Raw genomic sequence first — 19,564 nt, 5'->3', positions numbered from 1 at the left:
GGGGATTTCCTTCCTCCCATTTAACGGGGCCCTAACCTGCATCTCTACCAAGTCGCTCTCAACTGGCCTCACCCCATCCTGACACTGTCACATCAGGGATAGACGTCTTCTTGTCCTCACCTACCACATCAGTAGCCTTCACATCCATCACATAATTCTCTGTATGATCCGCTGTCTCGAACGTGTTACCAGCTCTAAGCACGTTTTTCCCTACACCAGGCCCCGCCACCAATTTCCACTTTCTGCAGAGATTGCGCCCTATGCGAATTCCCTGTCCACTCCTCCTTCCTCACTGATTAACCTCCCGGTAATTACCCTTACAATGGAACAAGTGACACACCTCCTGCTGCCTCTCCTCTCTCATTAACATTCTGGGTCCCAACTAGTTCCTCCAGCTGAGGCGCCCCTTTGCTGCGAGTCTTTTGGGGTATCCAATGCTCCTGATGTTTCACCAAGCACCTAAGTCCGTCCACGAGAAAAAGCGGGATCTCCCTGTAGTCAACCATTTCAATTCCGCTTCCCATTCCCGTCCTCCTCTACTGCTACGCTGAAACCATGCCTTATGGTGGAGGAGCAAAACCTTAGTTTACGTCGGCTGGCCTTCGTCCTGAAGGCATGAATACCTATTTTTCAAACTTCCGGTAAGTGCCTCCCTCCATTCCTTCACTATTCCCCAGTCCTGTTTCCCTATCTCACCGTATCTCCTGACCCGTCCATCATATCCCTCTGGTGCTCCTCCCTATTCCCATTCTTCTGTCCTCTCCCATCAGGTTTTCCCTTCTCCAGTTCAGCAACACAAGTTCCTAGCTTTTCACTTCATCATCTCTTCCTCTCCCATTTTCATCTACCATCTGCCAACTTCTTCCTCCGGTTCTCCCAACTTGTTATCCTACTTTTCCCACTTCTTTTCTAGTCCTGATGAAGGGTCTCGACCGAAAAGCCAGCTGTTTACTCGCTTCCATAGATGCTGCTATTATTGGAATTAATTCTTTCAGCTTTACTGAAGAAGGAGCGTATAATTTCAAATCATCCATGCCTGGCACGTTTGTCAAGGGGTAACTTACCTATTTATTTTTTAACCTGAGACCCTATTTTTGTCCTGCTCAGTAAAGAGAGCGGGATTAAAGTTTGACAAAATTATTGTGGGTTTAGTTGGTCGCTTTGGAACATATTTTGGCGTATTTTGACGCCGGTGTTTGTTCTGTCTTAATTGATAACGTGATTACAGTACGCCAATGCCTCAGCCGATAAGATCGAAATTTCACACGTATTATCTCTACCTTACACATATTCCATTAAGCATAAATGTGAGATGGAACCAATTTTTTTCCTAGTCAATATAACAACATGAATTTTTGTGCTTCTCCTCTGAGATTGATTTACAGTTATATCATCTATTGTCAGATGTTCTTTAAATCCTTTCATACCCTTTCAGCATCCTTATTGCTCAATCTGTAGGTATATTGCAGTTATCTAGTGAGTGTTTATTATTGCCAAGATGCATGATGTTATAATTTCACATACAACATGATTTTATTATATTGAACAGCCCATTATGAAATAATATGTGGCTCTTCGTTAGTGTAAGGAATGCAGAATAAAAGATGCTCTTGAGACAGGTAGACATATTTTCAGACTTTTCTATCTTTAGACTCATGAGAGTACGTGGAAAACGAATGTTTGATCTGCGTTTGGATTAAATAGCACTGTTTCAGGCGGGGTGAATGCAGGGTCTTGGTAACTTGTTCGAGTTCTTCTATGAGGCGATAAAGTCGGTATTGTCGATTGCGATTGTGTTAGTGCGTTTGACAATGTCAAGCCTGGGAGTCTCATTCAGAAAATAACATGCTTGAGAACTGTGTAGAATTGGCTTATTGTATTCATTATTTTCTTCTCTGTGGAAGACGGATACTAATGTTAATTATAATTTATTCTGGCAGGATTCCTTGTTCCTTGACCAGTGATGCTCCACGGCGATCCACTGTGGGATCCGATGCATGTACGCATGCGCACACGCATACACGCACCTGTATCGATATGGATAGACAGATAGAGTGGATAGGAAGACAAGTCACGTGCTTGTCTGTATTAGTTCAGGATCTCAGTTGGGAAGTTGTTTTGCAGCTGTACAAAACTCAGGTCAAGCAGAGAATCCGCCTTTCAATGTCAGGCTCGTGTGGTGCAGTTTGTAGTTCAGACTGTAGGACGACTTAGAGCGATTCAGAGAATGGACAAGGAAGTGGCAGGTGAAATACAGCGTAGGAAGGTGTACAGTCATGCAATTTGGTAAAAGGAATGAGGTGTAAACTATTTAAAAAACTGGGATCAAGTTCAGATATTTTAACGAATGCTGTACTGCTATTGGAGCGGAGGTTCACAAAAATTATCCCGGGAATGAAAGTCTTACCGTATGAAGAGCGTTTTGTTGCTGGAGTTCAGACTAATGTGGTGTGGGAGTTGGGAAATGGTGGGGTTTGGAATGAAGTGGTTCTCATTGAAACCTATCGAATCTTAAAGGCCCATATAGAGTGGGTATGCAGAGGGTGTGTCCTGTAGTGGAGGAGTCTGGGACCAAAGGAGAAAGCCGCAGAATTTCACAGATCCACCTCCTTGTCCCTTTTTATGAGAGAAGAGGAGGTGAATTTGTGTGAAATTCTTCTCATAGAGCGCCTCTGAAGGACAAGTCGTTTGGGTATATTTAAAATGCAGTTTGATAGGTTCCTAACTGGTGAAGGCTTCAAAATGTACTGGAAGAGGACAGGACAGTGGGTATTAGAGGATTTGCGGAACAATTTTGATGAGCCGCTTGCGCTGATCCCGCTACTGGGTCTTAAGTTCTTAGCCCGCATCTGGAGTCTTGCATTCAGTCCTTTAGTCGGACCTTTGAAAGGGTTGGAGATGGCGCAGGATTGATTCATCAGGATGCTGCCTGGACTCAAGTATCTTGTTTACTCTGGACGTTGAGGAGAGACACAATGGAGGAGTATAAGGTTTATGGCGGCCAACTTAGAGTAGACAGTCAGTACGTTTTTACCCAGGATTGAAATATCTAATACCAGAGGTCACTTAGATAAGTTGAGAAGGGATAAATTCAAAGAAAATGTGGGTGGGGTTATTTTTCAAACCACAGACTCGTGAATCGAATATACTGTCTGGAGATGACTGTGATAGGCCTATTAAATATGCTCCAAGATGTACACATAAATGCGCAGGAAATAGAAGGATATGTTCAATGATATCAAAGAAAATACCAAAAGTTATATGAATAGTAAAATAAGGAGTCGATGGATATCAGTCTGCTGGAAAATGATAAAGGAGATGTAGTAACAGGAACCAACAATAATGTGGGCAAACTCAACAGATAATTTCTGTCGGCGTTAACATGGAAGAGTCCAGCAGTCTGCCTAATTATCAAGCATATCAGGTGCAGAATTGAGTGCTATTATGAAGACATGGTGTTTTCGAATCTAAAAGGTCTACCGTCAGGTAAGTGACCTGCATCGGATGATCCAATCTACCAAGAGCCGCCTGGGGAGTGTAGGGATTCCCAGTGCGTTGGATCAGGAGTAATGGCTTCACGAATTCGTACAACTGGATTAGTGGAAAAATAGATTGCAACATTTTGGTTCCAACGAGAGATTCTCTGAATTGTAACTGTATGCAGGGATCCGCAAATAAATTATGCCGAATTTTGATTACCAAATGGGAGTTCCAGATGGATTACCAGATGGAATTCAATCCGGACAAGTGTGAGGTGATGCATTTTGGAAGGACAAACCAGAAGACTGAGTACAGGATTAATGGTCAGTTACTTAAGAGTGTGGATGACAAAAGGGACCTTGGTGTTCAAATCCATACATCCCTCAAGGTCGCTGCACAGGTTGATAGGGTATTTAAGTAGACCTAGGCGATGCTAGGCATCATTAACAGGGGGACTGAGTTCAAGAGTAGAGGGGTCATGTTACAACTCTGCAAATCACTGTCGAAACCATCTTAGAATATTGTGTTTAATTCTGGTCACCTCATTTTAGGAAGCTATGGAGAGGGTGCAGAGAAGATTTACCAGGATGATGCCTGGTTTGCAGAACAAGTCTTACGACGCACGGTTAGCAGAGCTGGAACTTTTCTCTTTGGTGCGTAGAAGAATGAGAGGGGACTTGACAGAGATCTACAAGCTTATGAGAGGCATAGATAGGGTGGATAGTCAGTACTGTTTCCTAGGGCACCAACAGCAAACACCAGAGGACATATGAACACAATTAAGGGAGGGAAGTGCAGGGGAGACATCAGGGGTAAGTTTTTTTTTACACAGAGGGCTGTGAGTGCCTGGAATGACTTGCCAGGGATGGTGGCGGAGGCTATAACATTAGGGATATTTAATAGTCTCTTGGACAGCACATGGATGAAAGAAAATGGATAGTTATCGGGTGGTGTGGATTTAGTACTTTTTTTTAAGGATTATATAGGTCGGCACAACATGGAGGGCTGAAGGGCCTGTACTCTGCTGTAGTGTTCTATGGTTCTACGGTTGTAAGTTCTGCCAAGGCACAGTCTAACTTTTGAGATGTGGTTTGAACTGTGCATTTATCACTCACCTCTCAGTTGTACAGGTAACTCAGATAACCCTTGGGTGATGTCCATGTATTTCTGCGGATCAAGCCCTGGTTAAATCAAAAGAAAAATGAGAACTATGCTAATATAAGAAAAACTCCTTCGTTCAATGATACTTTGTATTCAGTGCGTGAATTTAACATACCGAACTTCTGTATTTCCTTTAGTATTTTATCCAACTTCGGTAACTCGGTCCTCATTTTCACAAAGGAGTCCCATATCGCCCTTTGGATCCGGCATCCTTTGCCCATCACCAAACTGAGGAAGAGTGCGGAACTCTCCGCTCGCGTTCCCTTCTCTGTCAATTCATTGACATTCTATAATATAGAAACAATGGCTTTATTGCGTGGTAGACAGAAAAAACATGGGAAATGTGGAGGAAAATATGTGGTCATTGTCCCGTTGGCTTTAGAACAGCGGCAGTTACTGGGCTGACGCCTCATCCTCTCAGTAAATCTCTGTATTGTCATTAACAGGGAAACAAAAACTGAAGGAAATTCCAAATCAATATTGTCTATGAATTGGGATTAAATGACACCCAGCAGTAGATGCAACTTGATTAATTTGCTCGACTGTCAATGTGCAATATTACATCAACAAGATGTGACAGCCAGGACAGAAGGCTGGGTAGACCGAGAGAGAAAAATCTGGACGGCGGGCATCACTGAAAGAAGATCATATTTGGGTACATACATCCAAGGATGAATATGGTATCAAAAGAACATTTAGTTAGGTGGAGCGATAAGTTGGACTCCGTTGATAATCAAATCCTAGAAAGAGGTGACATTGAATAGGATGATGTAGAACCCTGTGAGTAGAGTTATGAAACGGGAAAGATAAAATGACTCTGATGGAAATTATGTACTGTGGTCCGAACAGTAGATAAGATGTGAGCTACAAATTACAATGGGAGATAGAAATGACATGCAAATAAAAAATCAGTATTAAAATAATTATGAAGTATTTCCTTATGCAGGTAGTTTTGAAAATCAGGTTGGTGCTGTATCCCAATAGAGAAAATTTGTAGAATGCCTAGGAGGTGTCTTTAGACAGCAGCATGCGGGTGAGCCCTGTACATGTAAGAAGCTTTGTATTGGGACAGATTTGACTTTGGAGTTTAAGGTAAAAGAACCCTGAAGTGTCATTGATCATAATATGATAGATCTCATCGTGCAGATTGAGGTGGAGATATTACAGATATTAATGAATCTCATTGAGAGCAGTGTGACTGGCGTGCGTAACAAATGTAATTATCTCATGCGACTTTTGGCTGTATAGGTCAGATCTAGGACTTTACCATGACTGCTTCTGAGGTCCATGGAGAGGGACCTGAAATTGAGTGCGCCAGTCTCTCTGTAATTAGATATTCAGCTTGTCAGCAGCTTTCTATTTCCCCTTTTTTCCGTTTTCTGCCCTTTTAGGAAGGAATCGTGATTCCTGTGGTCATGAAATTTCAGCTTTCTGCGTGGTAGCTTGTGTCTAACCAACGCCATACAGTATTTCGAGGCAGTTATTAGAAAGGCTGCTTAAGACGAGATGTTGTCTACATGGACCTCAGCACGGCATTTGAGACGCCAGCGAGTGGTAGCATATGGTTGCATCTCTGATTGACGGCCTCTGACTAGTGGTGTGCCGTAGGGATCGTGCTTGGTCCGTTGTTTCTCATCTGTATCAACGAACTGGATAATAACGTGGTTAACTGAATGAGCGACTTTGAGGATGACACATTGATTGAGGGTGGGTGCAGTGGACTGCGAGGAATTCTATCATTGCTTGCAGCGGGATATGTGCTGAAAATGGGCAGATGCAAATTAATGACAAAATTGCGATGAGTTGCACTTCGGTAGAACCATCTATGCTAGGTCTTGCACAGTGACTGGTAGGACTACGAAGAGTGTGATGGTACAAAGGAAATTAGGAATACATCTCCATAATTCATTGAAAGTGGCAGCTCATAAAGAATCGATAAGAATGTTTTTGGCACATTAGCCTCCATAAATGAAAATATTGTGTACAGTAGCTGGGATGTCGGCTTGAAGTTGTGTAAGAAGTTGGTGATGCCAAGTATGGGATTTTGTGTGCAGTTGTGATCACTTCCGACAGGAAAGGTGTAAATATGGTTGTAAGAGTACAGAAACAATTTACAAGGACTTTGCTTGGTGACACCGTGATCAGACTTATAAGGAAAGATTGAATAGATTACGACTTTATTCCTTGGTACGTAGAAGATTGAGCGGAGATTTGATAGAGGCACGCAGAATCATGAAGGGGAGAGATCGGGTAAATACCTGCAGTTTTTCTTCACTTAGATTGGGGGCACTACAACAAGAAGTCATCGTTTAATGTGAAAGGTGAAAATCTTAAGGAGAACATGAAGGGTATGTTCTTCATTGTGGGATTTGTAAGTGTGTGGAAAAAGCCTAAAGTGCAAGTACCGCATGCAAGTTCGATTACAATTATTGAGAGAGGTTTTGATAGATACATGAAAGGCAGGGATACAGAGGGCTACAGTCCTTGTAAAGTCCGAAGAGAGCAGGCTGTTTAAATTGTCCAGCGTGAACTAGATGGGCCAAAGAGCCTATTTTTATGCTGTACTTTCCTGTAACACTAGAACACTAAGCCAGGCATTTGTTTAGGATCTCATTTGGAAACCAGAGCAGGTGTGTTTAACAAGTTTCACTCTCTCAGTAATTGCAGTGGTGCCAATAGGCCCACTTTACAATCTGAGATATTCATCAGATGAGTTTGACTGACTGTTCCGATAAGGTGTAAAATTCAACAGCCTTGGCATGTAGTCACTGCTCTTATATCACACAAGTACAGCAGGTGTGAATAGGAAAGCCGACGTTCAGCCTATATTTCCCAGTGCTTCCCACCTGAACAAGCTTTTACAGCAGTAGCCCGATATGCTGGAGAAAATTCAGATATGAGAGTCTCCATTAACAAATTGAGCTCCTAAAATATGCAGGAGATTAATTTTGTTCACAATGTGCTGAGAAATCTGCAGTTCTGTGACAATACACTAGATACACTCACCTCATTTTCTTGTGCACTGAAATGTCCCTCCATTTTCAACATCCTGCTGAGTCTTTCAACCCTTTCTTCAATCGCTTGTTCCAGTCTGTCCCTGTAGAACTTTGTCAGTTGGTACAGTTGATATTCGTCCCCCTGCGCCAGGCGGTCAGAGATTGTAGTCTCTGGCTCTACGAATATAAAAAGGAGAAGGTAGACAACAACTCAAGTATCCCTCGTCTCAGTGCTCTCAAGCCGTTATCTCTCATCGTGTCTCCAATCTCAGAGTTCACCTGCATTCAGCTGCAAACACATATTTCGCCCCAAGCTCCAGCAGGAGCCTTAAAAACCTACCCAACAGTGCTCTCATCATTACATTATCTAAAACGAGCTCAACCCACCCCAGCGCTCCACCCACTTCAATTTAGGATGGGCAGCTAATGCTGGGGCTGTCAATGATACGCTCTTCCCATAGACTCCCAGGTAAATACATTTCCTTTAACACTCCTCTGGAAATGCTCTCTTCACCCATACAGCTGCATTTCCTCTTAATGCACACACTGGAAGTCATCGGAAGTCATTTCCTGTACTGGGTAACAAGTGCCCGATTACAACACATGTAACACAAATACACAATTCACCCCTGTCCTCTGACCAAACCCCACAACAAGGCCTTGTATTTTCGCTCCTCGCTACCGGATTCTGCGAACAAATCACCCTCATATTTTACCCACCCGCTCTTTCTTGGGGACTTGACAATTCCATGTTTGATGAGCTTCCGAGCTGACAGGCAGTTGCCTCACTGGTGCCGGTTCCAGGGTCCTGCTCAGTGTCTCTGACGTCACTGTCTCTGGGCTGACTTTGCTCCTCCTCCAGTGCGGCCGGACCGCTTTCTATTGGTGCCTGCCTTGGTACCTTGCTTCCCGTAACCCGATCATCTTCCCTCGAAGAGCTGCCTGGAAAAAGTCTCTTGAGTACATTTCGCACCCACTTTAAGGGCTTTCCTGAAAAAAAATGATGAATTGCAGATTATAACAGAGTGATTTACAGCTGATCAGAACAAGGATTCACAATTGGTGATTATAAAGGAGCCGAGACTGCTGGGTGACCATCCCGATAAGCCGGTGGTTGGACACATCCACTTCCAGAAAAAGAACAGAAAATAACCACTGTAATACTGATCATTGGCTACACAGTAGTTGAACACTGATGACCAGGGTATCTTAATGGAACAGTGTCGGGTGATACCGGGAGATATCACTGGGATTATCCCCCACAAGCAAAAACCTCCTGTGACCCAAATTCCCCAGTCCACTGCGTCACACAGATCAGACATTGTATTATACCCTATTCCGTTCCCTGGGTCACACTTTCTCCGCCAACTGTGGCATAAACTATCTCTGGGTCACACACTGACCACTGCGTTGAGGCCCGCACTGTCGAGTCCCCTGGGTCACAGTCAGTCCATTACCTTGAGATCGATGGTGCCCAGTCACCTGGGTCCCGTTCCGTCCCCTGAATGGTGATCGTCATGTAACTGCTATAAGAGTCATTGGCAAATCTCGCTGAGAGAGTCTTAGAGAACTTTAGAGAACTTCGTGAAGTTCCAGTTACTAAACTATTCGAAGGATGAATTTAGGTCGAAAGAGTCCAGTGGATAATGATAACTGTCACTGGACGTGGCATGTTGGGTTTTGTGTTATATAGATAGTCTTGAATCGTTTGCCATGGACCATGGCAGTTTGAAGTGTGACCGTACACATGTACATAAAATAAACAAGAAAGTATATAGGTTAGATACTTTGCAGGATGAGGGAGTCTAAAAACTGGAGCGACAGACAATACATTTTTTCACGTGGAAGGCGATGGGTATAATTTCCCATGCAACGCAAATAAAGTTTCACTGTTGAGAAGCTGTGTGCTGGGAAGAAGATGGAAGTAGGCTACGAGGGAAAGTTGGACAAAGCAACAGAGAAATGGGGCAAGCTTAAAGATAAGTAGGTCAGTATGAATTTGGTGGGCCGAAGCGCCCGTTTCCATGCTATCATTTCTGTTTTATTCCTGCTGGAAACACGGAGTTGAACACAATCCCAATGCCGACAAGAGGCAAAGACAGATGGTCACTGATTATACCAGGTTTTTCATCAGAGCTCCTTGGAATTTAAAGTCATGTAGCAGATCAGCTCAACAGCGAAATCTTGGGAAAATTTTGATACCTGCAGTGTCCAGAATTATGGGACCATACTCTCAAAACCTACTTCATCATCCTCAAGGAGGCACTGCCATCTTGTCAACAAATTACAAATCCTACTCATTTTTACATCGTCAGGTGCAAACACTCACACTGCACCATAATAGGGATCTGTAAAATTTACTCAGCTTTCCTCCACTGCGTTTCAGTTTTAAAGTCCACCATGCATTACTATTGAGGGCTGCAATCATTTCTCCACTACCATCGTCAGGGTTAAAAGTAAACTTATTACGAACGGTCGTGCAATATGTGCTTATTCACAATAGAACAAAGATACACAATCAAATCCATGAAAGATTATCAGAAAAGACTGACAGGCAATCACTACTCAAATGACAACTTTGCAAATGGAGCAAATAATCAAACAGAAGAATCGGTAGATTAATCAATAAATAACGGAAGTGTGAACAACGGTCGTTGATGCCTGGTAAGTTGTGTTCAATGTTCAGTTTAGTGTTGAGGTAAGTGAAGTTATCCACACTGTTTCAGGATCCAGTTGGATAAATGGTTCGAACTGTTTCTGATCCTGACAGTGTGAGACCAATGGTTCTTATACCTCCTTCCAGGTGGCAGCATTGAGGAGAGCTTACGGACCGAATGGTGGAGAAAGCTTTTCCTTTCATGGACTGAGCTGTATCCAACACTTCTTGTCGGCTTTTCAATTCATGGGCATTGGAGTTTACATAACAGACCTGATGTCACCTGTCAGGAAACTCTCTGCTGTGCCGCTTTAGAAATTTGTCTGAACTTTTCATGTCACCACGGGCACACATTATGCCTTCACTTGCTCATACGCTTGTTTCAACCACCCAGACAGCAAACACTGCCAATACCCTCTATCGCCGGTGATGGGAATTTCGAAGGGGAACTAAACTTTACTGTTCCCTTCCCAAGATAGTAACAGATAAATCGAGGCCTCAGCACAGGGAAGGTGGTCGTTTGACTTCCCGTCCTCTCCTTAGAGCTCAAGCTCTCCACTTTTCGATATCCTCATGAATGCTTTCTGTAGGCTTCCCAATTTAATGGACCCCCTCCCGTGTCATAAGTGCCGTGTGCAAACAGTTTCAGGGCACTGTGCGTCTGTAACCCTGGTTCCCCCTGTTCGACAACACTATTCCGGGATCTACTAATTATATGCATGTCCTGTCCTGGTTTACTTTTACGAAGTTGCCCTTCCGAAACATGAAATGCTGTGCTATCACGCAATCTATGAAATATAATAATGCTCAGCAACTTTTATCAATGAACGCTTGAAGTCACTTCCACCTCAGGAACTGTAAAGAGGTGAAACAGACCCTGACTTTTCCCTGAACTGTTACATCACTCATAAGACCGCCGTCACATTGATGTCTGTGTTTCACAACCACGTGTATTTGAACCTCCTGTTCCTTTCATTCAAGTGAAGCTTTGCCTGGTGAGCGGAGTGATTCCACCATTACCGGCGTCAGGTCCCTGCGCTGTAATTGTTGGATCGACCCGTTAGTCAAGGCCTCTTTACCCGTGCGGTCAATTATCCTGTTTGGTGGCATTTTTTTCCTCTGCCCAGTGTGTTTTTCTACATCTGAACTATTAGGCACCAACATGGAAGGATTTTACTAATAAATATCCCAGTGACCATACCTGTGTCCATTCTGACTGTGACTGATGATTGTTGATTGTCGTCTTCTTGAACACTCAGGCCCCGGTGCACGGAACCTCCACCTGCTGGAGATGCTCTGTATTACAAAGAAACAAACAGTGAGTTAGACAGAGTATGATTCATTTGCAAATATGACAGTATCTCCATCTCTTATATCAGAGCAGCAGTGGACCAAACGACCAAACATCCCCAGTTAACATTAACTTTCACATCATATCTGTATTATTGCACATGATATCCGGTGATCCTCCTGATGGAGTCACACAGTAATAGACCAGGGATAGAGACCGTTCAGTGCAACGAGATCATGCAAACTACTGTGAACACCAAGATGGTCCAATATCCTGCGATGGGCCCATATCTCTCCAGACTCCTTCACATCATCTATCCGTCCCATCTTCCCTTTTCATGATACTATTCCACCTGCCTCATCCACTCTGGCAGTTCACTCCACATAATCACCAACCTCTGAGTGAAAACGATGCTGATCTCCGTTTGAAAATTTTCCCTCACATCCAAAATGTTTCCCTAGTTTCCATCAACAGTGACGTCGGGAAAAGACTGTTAACAAGTCAGGTGAAGTCAAGTCAACTTTTATTGTCATTTCGACCATAACTGCTGGTACAGTGGATAGTAAAAATGAGATAACGTTTTACAGGACCATGGTTTACATGACACAGTCCAATAAAACTAGATTGAACTACATAATCAAAAAGAAAAAACTAGATACTGCTCGACGGCCCATTTCCCTAACTGATCAAGATCCGTTATAATGTACGATTATCTTCATTCCGCGCAGTGACTCTGTAAACTGCAAGCCTACTGGCCATTCGTTGTGCATTCCTATCAACATCATTGTTATAAAGTAGCGAATGACCAAGTTCCGAAAACTTACCACTCTTTGCTTCCCACCTTCAAGTTAATTTTGAATCCAAGTCAGTCTGTCTCCCTGGACTGAATCGGACCCACTGTTTCACACCAAGCTGCCGCCTGGCACCTCGCCAAAGGCTTTGCCAAAGCTCGAAGTTCAACATCGCCTGTCCTAACTTCATTTACAATTTTAGACAATGCTACGGTGACTCCTAATACTGAATTTTTGTTTATGGCATCATACTAATCAGATTTTATAGGGTATTGTCAGGAATTCCAAATGCTAATGCTGGTAAAATTAGAATTTATGTGCTTGCAATCGAAAGTACAAAGTGAATAACTTGATTGAAGGAAACACCATCAAACCGGACAATAAGCTTCCAAACTATTTACTTTACTCGCCACCACATCGCCTGTCACCCGTCACGCTGTGCTTCTCTCTTCCCTCCGACATCTTTGAAATCTAATTCCCATCCCCTTTTTCTCTCTCATCCTGCCCAATGTTCACGGCCCGAACATTTTTCTCATAGATGAATCCTCGTCTGCTGAATTCCTCCAGCATTTTACGCGTGTAGCTTGTATTTCCAACATCCGCAAATTCTCCCTTGTTTGTATCCTTACTCTGGGCTGCGGAGACAATTCCTGTCCCAACAGATCAAGTCGGTCAGTATCGATTCTGACCGTGAGAAAACACACCCTGGAATAGATCAAACAACACACACAAAATGCTGGTGGAACACAGCAGGCCAGGCAGCATCTAGAGGGAGAAGCACTGTCGACGTTTCGGGCCGAGACCCTTCGTCAGGATCTGATGTGTGTTGTTTGAATTTCCAGCATTTTACATTTTGTATGTGTTTTTTGAATTTCCAGCATTTGCAGATTTACTCGTGTTTGCTGTTATAGATCCGTTTAATTTGCGATGAAATGCTCTTACACTCTGCCCAATATCATCCCTACACGTGATCTCTGACACAGGCAAGTTCTGAATCAGGTGTAGCCTCACTTTCCACATGTGAATTCCAAAAATAACCTAATTTTTGTGTGGCAGAGATGATAATAGAAAATGAATGTTTCGCAATGAAAACGCTTTTGCATCTTGCAATTGAACAAAATGAAAACATGATCTACTGCTTTCCCGTCACTCATGACCAATGGACTCTTCTGGGGCTTGCAGCCTGCGGCGCCCGACTAATTACAGACCTCCAGCAAAAATATACACCTTCGACCTGTACTGCCTGTCTTCTAAGGACAAGCCAACTCGGAATCCTGGTGCCCAATTTACTATTGATCCCATGCATCACAATTTTCTAGATGAGCCTCCCATGAGGGAACTTTTCAGAACTATAAGCCAAGCTCCAACTCTCCCAGGACTCCTTACAATCGGTAATGTGCCGCAGTGTCTCGGCTATTCCCAGTTCTAAATCTGAGAATCCCGTATACCCAGGACAGACCTGGAAACTGATAAATATTTGACTGGGTGGGATGCCGGGCTGTGGTTCACCAGAGGGTGGGAATATATTTCAACGCGTCTCCAGCAGTTAAATTGAGAACACGTGATCATTATCTTACTATTGAGTGGGATCTGGAGCAGCGCAATTAGCTGCCATATTTCCCGTAGTGCGAAAGCAAAAAAAAAAAGTTCAATAATATAGAATTGAAAATGAAGCAGTGTAAGCTCAGTGCAGGAGTATTTTATGCGTTACACACATATTGGATCTTTGTTTATCTTCAGCTGGTGCTTAACTTTCAGGATCAATCAATGGGCGAAGCCAGAGAGTGGTTGTAGATGTTTGTCTCTCTGAATGGTGGTTTGTGACTAGCGGTGCGCTGCGGAGAAAAGGGTTTAGTGTTTTATTGTTTATGATATTAACAATTTAGATTATACATGAAAAGTTGGTGAAGCTGGAACACCATCTTTGCGTATTATACTAAATTTGAAAATTTGCGGGTGCAGTAGAACGTGTGGAAATCTACGAAAATTACAAATAGCTGAGAAATTGTCTTGACAACTTGAAGAACGAATTTAATGCAGACCAGAGTGAGGTGATGCAATTTCGCAGTAAAAAAAAATATTGGTAATGATTGGTAAGGGTCTGCGATGTATGTCAAAACAAACTGACATAGGAACACAGATCCATATTCCCGTGAAAGTGGCACAAGAGTTAGAAAGGGTTGTAACGTGCTGTTTGGGCCTATTGACTTTAATAAATTAAGGTATTGAGAAGCGGATTTGGGAGTGAATGCTACAGTTGTAAAAGACACAGAGAATCCAAATTTTTAGAATTGTGTGCAGTTCCGTTCTACTTTGAGGAACAATCTCAATAACCGTGAAATACTGCAAGGAGAATTACGCGGTGTGGACAGTGTTTCTCCAGGACCAGTCGCCTCACTACAGAATTGCCAACCTGGACTGAAGCCCATATACTGCCAGTTCCATATTCTTAGAGACGTCTTCCTAATATTATAACCCACACACCGACTCCCCTGGGACGCTTTGGTGTTTGTAGGATTACCAATCTGCACTGTAGCCCGTTTCCTGACAGTTCTATATTCTCAGAGAGTCCATCACAATATTATAACACAAACACACTGAGTCCCCTGGGACGTATTAGTCGTGGGTTGTGGAATTCCTGCCATTTCCGATTCACAAACTAAGGCAAACCTGATGACCCTATGCCTTGGCCGGGACTCATCAGTCTGTAGATTGTGAGAGGATGCGGATACAGTTCAGCTAGTCTTCAGCAGCTAAACTGATCATATTTGATCACTGTTGTGGGATCATTGGCTGCCATGTTTCCAACAGTGTAAAATTATAAAGTAGAAAATGCTAGGAACGCAGTACATTAGACTACATCTCTGAAAGGAGAAATGGTGGAAGACCCAGTTCCAGAACTGAGACTGTCCAAGATGATACCGATCAGCTGATGTTTCCGGAATTTTCTCTTTTTACTTTAAATATCCTGCAACAGCAGTTTTCCCCTTTTTCATGTTAATGCACAGACAGTAAATGATTGCAGAATGTCTGGAACTTCCCAAAATTTGTAAATGCCATTCCCACTTCCATCAATTTGTTAGTTCAGAGTTCATTCCGACCCTGGTGTAACACACTCCATACAGCCAATGCTCACAGCATCCTTTCCTCCCACTGTCACTCTGTTACATTTGCTCCCGAGGCCACTGTCTCTACGCTGAGAGGCGGCGACCACAGAGCGATAAAAAGTGCAACATTTGCTGCAGCCCTGACGGGCGGTTACCCTGGAAACGGGGGAAGTGGCTCACTGAACATAACCGAACAACGGAAGTAACAGGTTCAACATCAGATGCTATGAGTTTCATCAGAACAAAGATTAACACTGCAACCATTTTGTAACAGTAAAACTAAAATTGTAATGGCTGGATTTAATCTGCCTTGTGTTGTATTCAACTAAATCTCTGGTAGTTCCAGCTCACTAAAGCGATTCCTGGATAACTCAATGAGCTGAAAGTTGCAAGACAATACCACACAAAAAAAAACAGAAATGTTAGAAGAAACATTGCTGATAGATAGCACTGAGGCGATGGGATACAGACTGGACAGAGGTTGATCAAAATAACACGGAATGAGCAGAATGAACCAAGTTGAATGCTCCCCAGCGTGATGAGGTGGACCCTTGACCTCACAATGCACATTGCATCATATGTCTACCTGCACCACACTTTCACCTCAACGTACTGTTGTAATGTATTGATATTCATGGATGGTACTGAAGACAGGATTTTCACTAAACCTCAGTTTATGACAATAATAAACGATACTCCTCTTTAATTGTGTTCGAATTATTAGGCAGACTAAACGTTTGCTTTGAAACTTCTGGAGGGAGACGTCGCTGAGTTGCACAAATAAGCGAGGATTCGTGATAAATGGAAAAGGCTTAATTCTCGCATTAATAGGGTTTCCACTTGGAAACATTGCCTGCACTTCGACAGGTCGTAACAGTGTAATGGAGTCAAGAGAACAATTGTCCATCCACACCGTGAGGACGTGAGAGATCTGGATCTCACTGTCCTGTCTGAACGGGAGAAAGATGAAGCTACCTATACAGGTGGGGGAGTGTCCCGAGAGTGCGATTACTCTGTTTAACCCTCTGCCTGCAAGAAAACAACGGGCCGAATTGCCGCTTCCGGTGTACTGGAATTATGTAAAACAATTATCGACCCCAGGCATCGATCCAAATGAAGATTTTAAGCCAATAATTTCAAATCTTAAGGACCAGGTGATAGAGGTAAAATCCCCTGGGTACAACTGAACGCATGGGTGTATTCGCGGCATCAGCAGCTCCACCCGTTCCTCGGACCAGAACACCAGGAGCTGAGAGGCGGCTATCTCAGGAGGTTCGGTGCGAAGGCAGCCTGTCCGGGTAAGGTTGCGAGACTCTCTGCCCGACATCAGAACCACGCATTCGGGACCGGATTCAATACTCACCGGAGGGGATTTGATATCTTTGCGCGCAGGCAAATATCCGTCTCCCGGCTCCCGCCGACGATCCGCTTCTGCACAGAACGGAAAGAAAATACCGCCCATCCGGAGGCTGAGCATGCGCAGTACAATTGCCTCGTCGATACAACGGGGGCGGGGCCGCGGGAATAAACCGGCGGATGCTGCAGATCTGCGGTAAAATATGATCACGTGATCGATGGGTTGGTCAATTTCAGTCAGGTTTAACATCACCGACAGGCGTGATAAAATTTGTTGCCTTCACGGCTGCGGTACAATAATAAACAGAAAAAACGAAGTGAATTACAATAATTATATACATTATGTAGGTTCATTCACTATAGTACAAAATAAAACTAAACAATAAAAATATCTAGGCAGGCTTAACCGAAGTGCAATCGTTTTTGAGAAGACCAGATAAATGGAAAAGGCTTAATTCTCCATTAATTGCGGTTACATATCGGGACACATTGGCTACACTTTGGCAGGTCATAACAGGTGAATGGGGTAAAAAGAAACTCCCACCCATACCGAGAGAACGTGAGAGATCTGGATCTCACAGTCTTGTCTGAGCGGACGAATGATGAACTAGCACTTGTACGTGGAGCATTGCCCCACAGATGCTGCAGATCTGCTGTAAATTGGGAGTTCGTAACCGAATCACGTGACAGGTAGAGGGTCTCCCACGTACACCGGTGACTCTGCTCCTCGCCGCTCACAGGCCTCCGACGCTTCTTTCCGTATTTTCCCATTCCTTCATACTTTTCTTGCCTACAATTCTTCCCCATTCCCCTCTCCCGGGTCACAGAGTTACGGATCCCATCCCCATCCCAGTCGAGCAGACAATTCACAGCCCATCTGTAAATATGCAGCTTTCATTGACATCACTTCTATAAAAGAGAACAAAGAAGATTCACAAGAATGCTGCCTGGACGACCTGAGTTATAAGGGAAGACTGAATTCGTTAGGACTTTATTCCTTGGAATTTAGAAGATTGAGAGGAGAGTTGATAGAGGTATTCAAAATGATGCAAGATATTACTTGGGTAAACGCAAGCAGACTTTTTTGCATTGAGGTTTGGTGGGACAACAACTAGAGGTTATGTGATAAGACTGAAAAGTTTAAGGGGAACATGAGGGATTCTCCTTCACTCCCAGCGTCGCGAGAGTGTGCAAAGAGCTGCCAGTGCAGCTTACGCACGCGAGCTCAATTTCCACTTTCACGAGAAGTTTGGGTTAGTAAATGGATGGTAGGGGTCGGTAGGGCTGTGGACCTGTCGCAGGTCGATGGAAGTAGGCAGGTCAAACGTTTGGGCACAGACTAGATGGGTCGAAGCCCTTGTTCTGAGATGCACTTTTTTATGACTCCACTGAAGCAAAAATAATTCATGCTGTAATTTCAGTCGTATAGCCAATAACTCTTATAATAAAGACAATGTACCTTTGACTTTGCTCTTTACCCACCGCACCCCAGTACTCCACCATGTAGACACAACTAGTCTTTCAGTTTCCTCTACAGAAGCTGATGATCTCACATTTCGCATATTGGGCTCCAGCTGGTGTGTTGTTCGCACGCACCCCATTTGCCTCCGTTACTCCGAAACTTCATGACAAGAAACACAGAAAATAGAATTGTACAGCACAGGAACAGGCCTTTCAGCCTACAATGTTTTGCTCTACCATTAAGTTACCAATCAAATAGCCAAACTAATCCCTTCTGCCTGAACAATGTCCATATCCTTCCTTTTCCCTCAGACCGAAACGTCTCTTAAAAGACCCCGATGTATCTGCCTTTAACAATGGCCCAGGTAGCACAGTCCAGCGACCCATGTGCCTCACATAATCTTATAAACCTCCTTTAACTGTCAGCCCAGCCTGCACCGCTCCATAGAAAACTAGCAAAGTTTGTCCAGCCTCTAGTAATAGATCTAACCCAGGCAATATCTTAGTGAACGTCTCGTGCACCGTCTCTAGAGCCATCAACAGGACAGATTACAAAGGAGGAGATGCTTGCTACCCTGTGGACAATCAGGGTGGATCAATCCCCACAGCCTGACAACGCGCTCTATTGAACCCTTCAGGAGGCAAGTGGATAAATTGCCAGCGCCCCGGCACATATTTAAAACATCCATAGAGACAGGAGTGTTACCAGAGGATTGAAGGATAGGCAAACTTGTTCTTCTGTTTAAACATAATCCACGAAACTATAACCTGATGAGCCTGTCATTAGTATTCAGATAGTTATTGGAAAGTATTCTAAAGGACTGGATGTATAATTATTTTGATAGACATGCACTGATTATGGCTTTGTGAGTGGTAGGTCATGTCTAACTACAGAGATTTTGCTGAAGCTATAGACAATAGGAAATAAGTGCAGGAGTAGGCTACTTGGCCCTTCGAGCGGGCACCTCCATTCAATGTGATCATGGTTGATCATCCATAATCAGTACCCCGTTCCTGCCCTCTCCCCATATCCCTTGACTCCGCTAATTTTAACAGCTCTATCTAACTCTTTCTTGAAAGCATCCAGAGAATTGGCCTCCGCTGCCTTCTGAGATGGAGCATTTCATAGATCCACAACTCTCTGGGTGAAAAAGTTTTTCCTCAACTCTGTTCTAAATGGCCTACCTCTTATTCTTAAACTGTGGCCTCTGGTTCTGGACTCCCCCAACATCGGGAACATGTTTCCTGCCTCTAGCGTGTCCAAT

The 19,564-nt window shown here is 43.6% G+C and overlaps 1 protein-coding gene across 1 annotated transcript in view; it reads right to left on the bottom strand.

Moving 5' to 3' along the window:
• Positions 1–19,564, bottom strand: part of LOC132388462 (NACHT, LRR and PYD domains-containing protein 3-like) — a 41,883-nt gene that overhangs the window by 9,626 nt on the left and 12,693 nt on the right. Inside the window, exons 2-7 of the mRNA XM_059960806.1 lie at positions 16,846–17,029; positions 11,495–11,589; positions 8,358–8,627; positions 7,648–7,814; positions 4,757–4,928; positions 4,596–4,661 (exon numbers count right to left, since the gene is read on the bottom strand). Of these exons, the coding sequence (XP_059816789.1) occupies positions 4,596–4,661; positions 4,757–4,928; positions 7,648–7,814; positions 8,358–8,627; positions 11,495–11,589; positions 16,846–17,029 (954 nt within the window). The remainder of the gene's footprint in view (positions 1–4,595; positions 4,662–4,756; positions 4,929–7,647; positions 7,815–8,357; positions 8,628–11,494; positions 11,590–16,845; positions 17,030–19,564) is intronic.

The sequence above is a fragment of the Hypanus sabinus genome, unplaced genomic scaffold (genome assembly GCF_030144855.1).
Source record: "Hypanus sabinus isolate sHypSab1 unplaced genomic scaffold, sHypSab1.hap1 scaffold_330, whole genome shotgun sequence".
Lineage (NCBI taxonomy): Eukaryota > Metazoa > Chordata > Chondrichthyes > Myliobatiformes > Dasyatidae > Hypanus > Hypanus sabinus.
The sequence above is the reverse complement of the archived record's forward strand: the minus strand, read 5'-3'. Positions and strand labels throughout refer to the sequence as shown.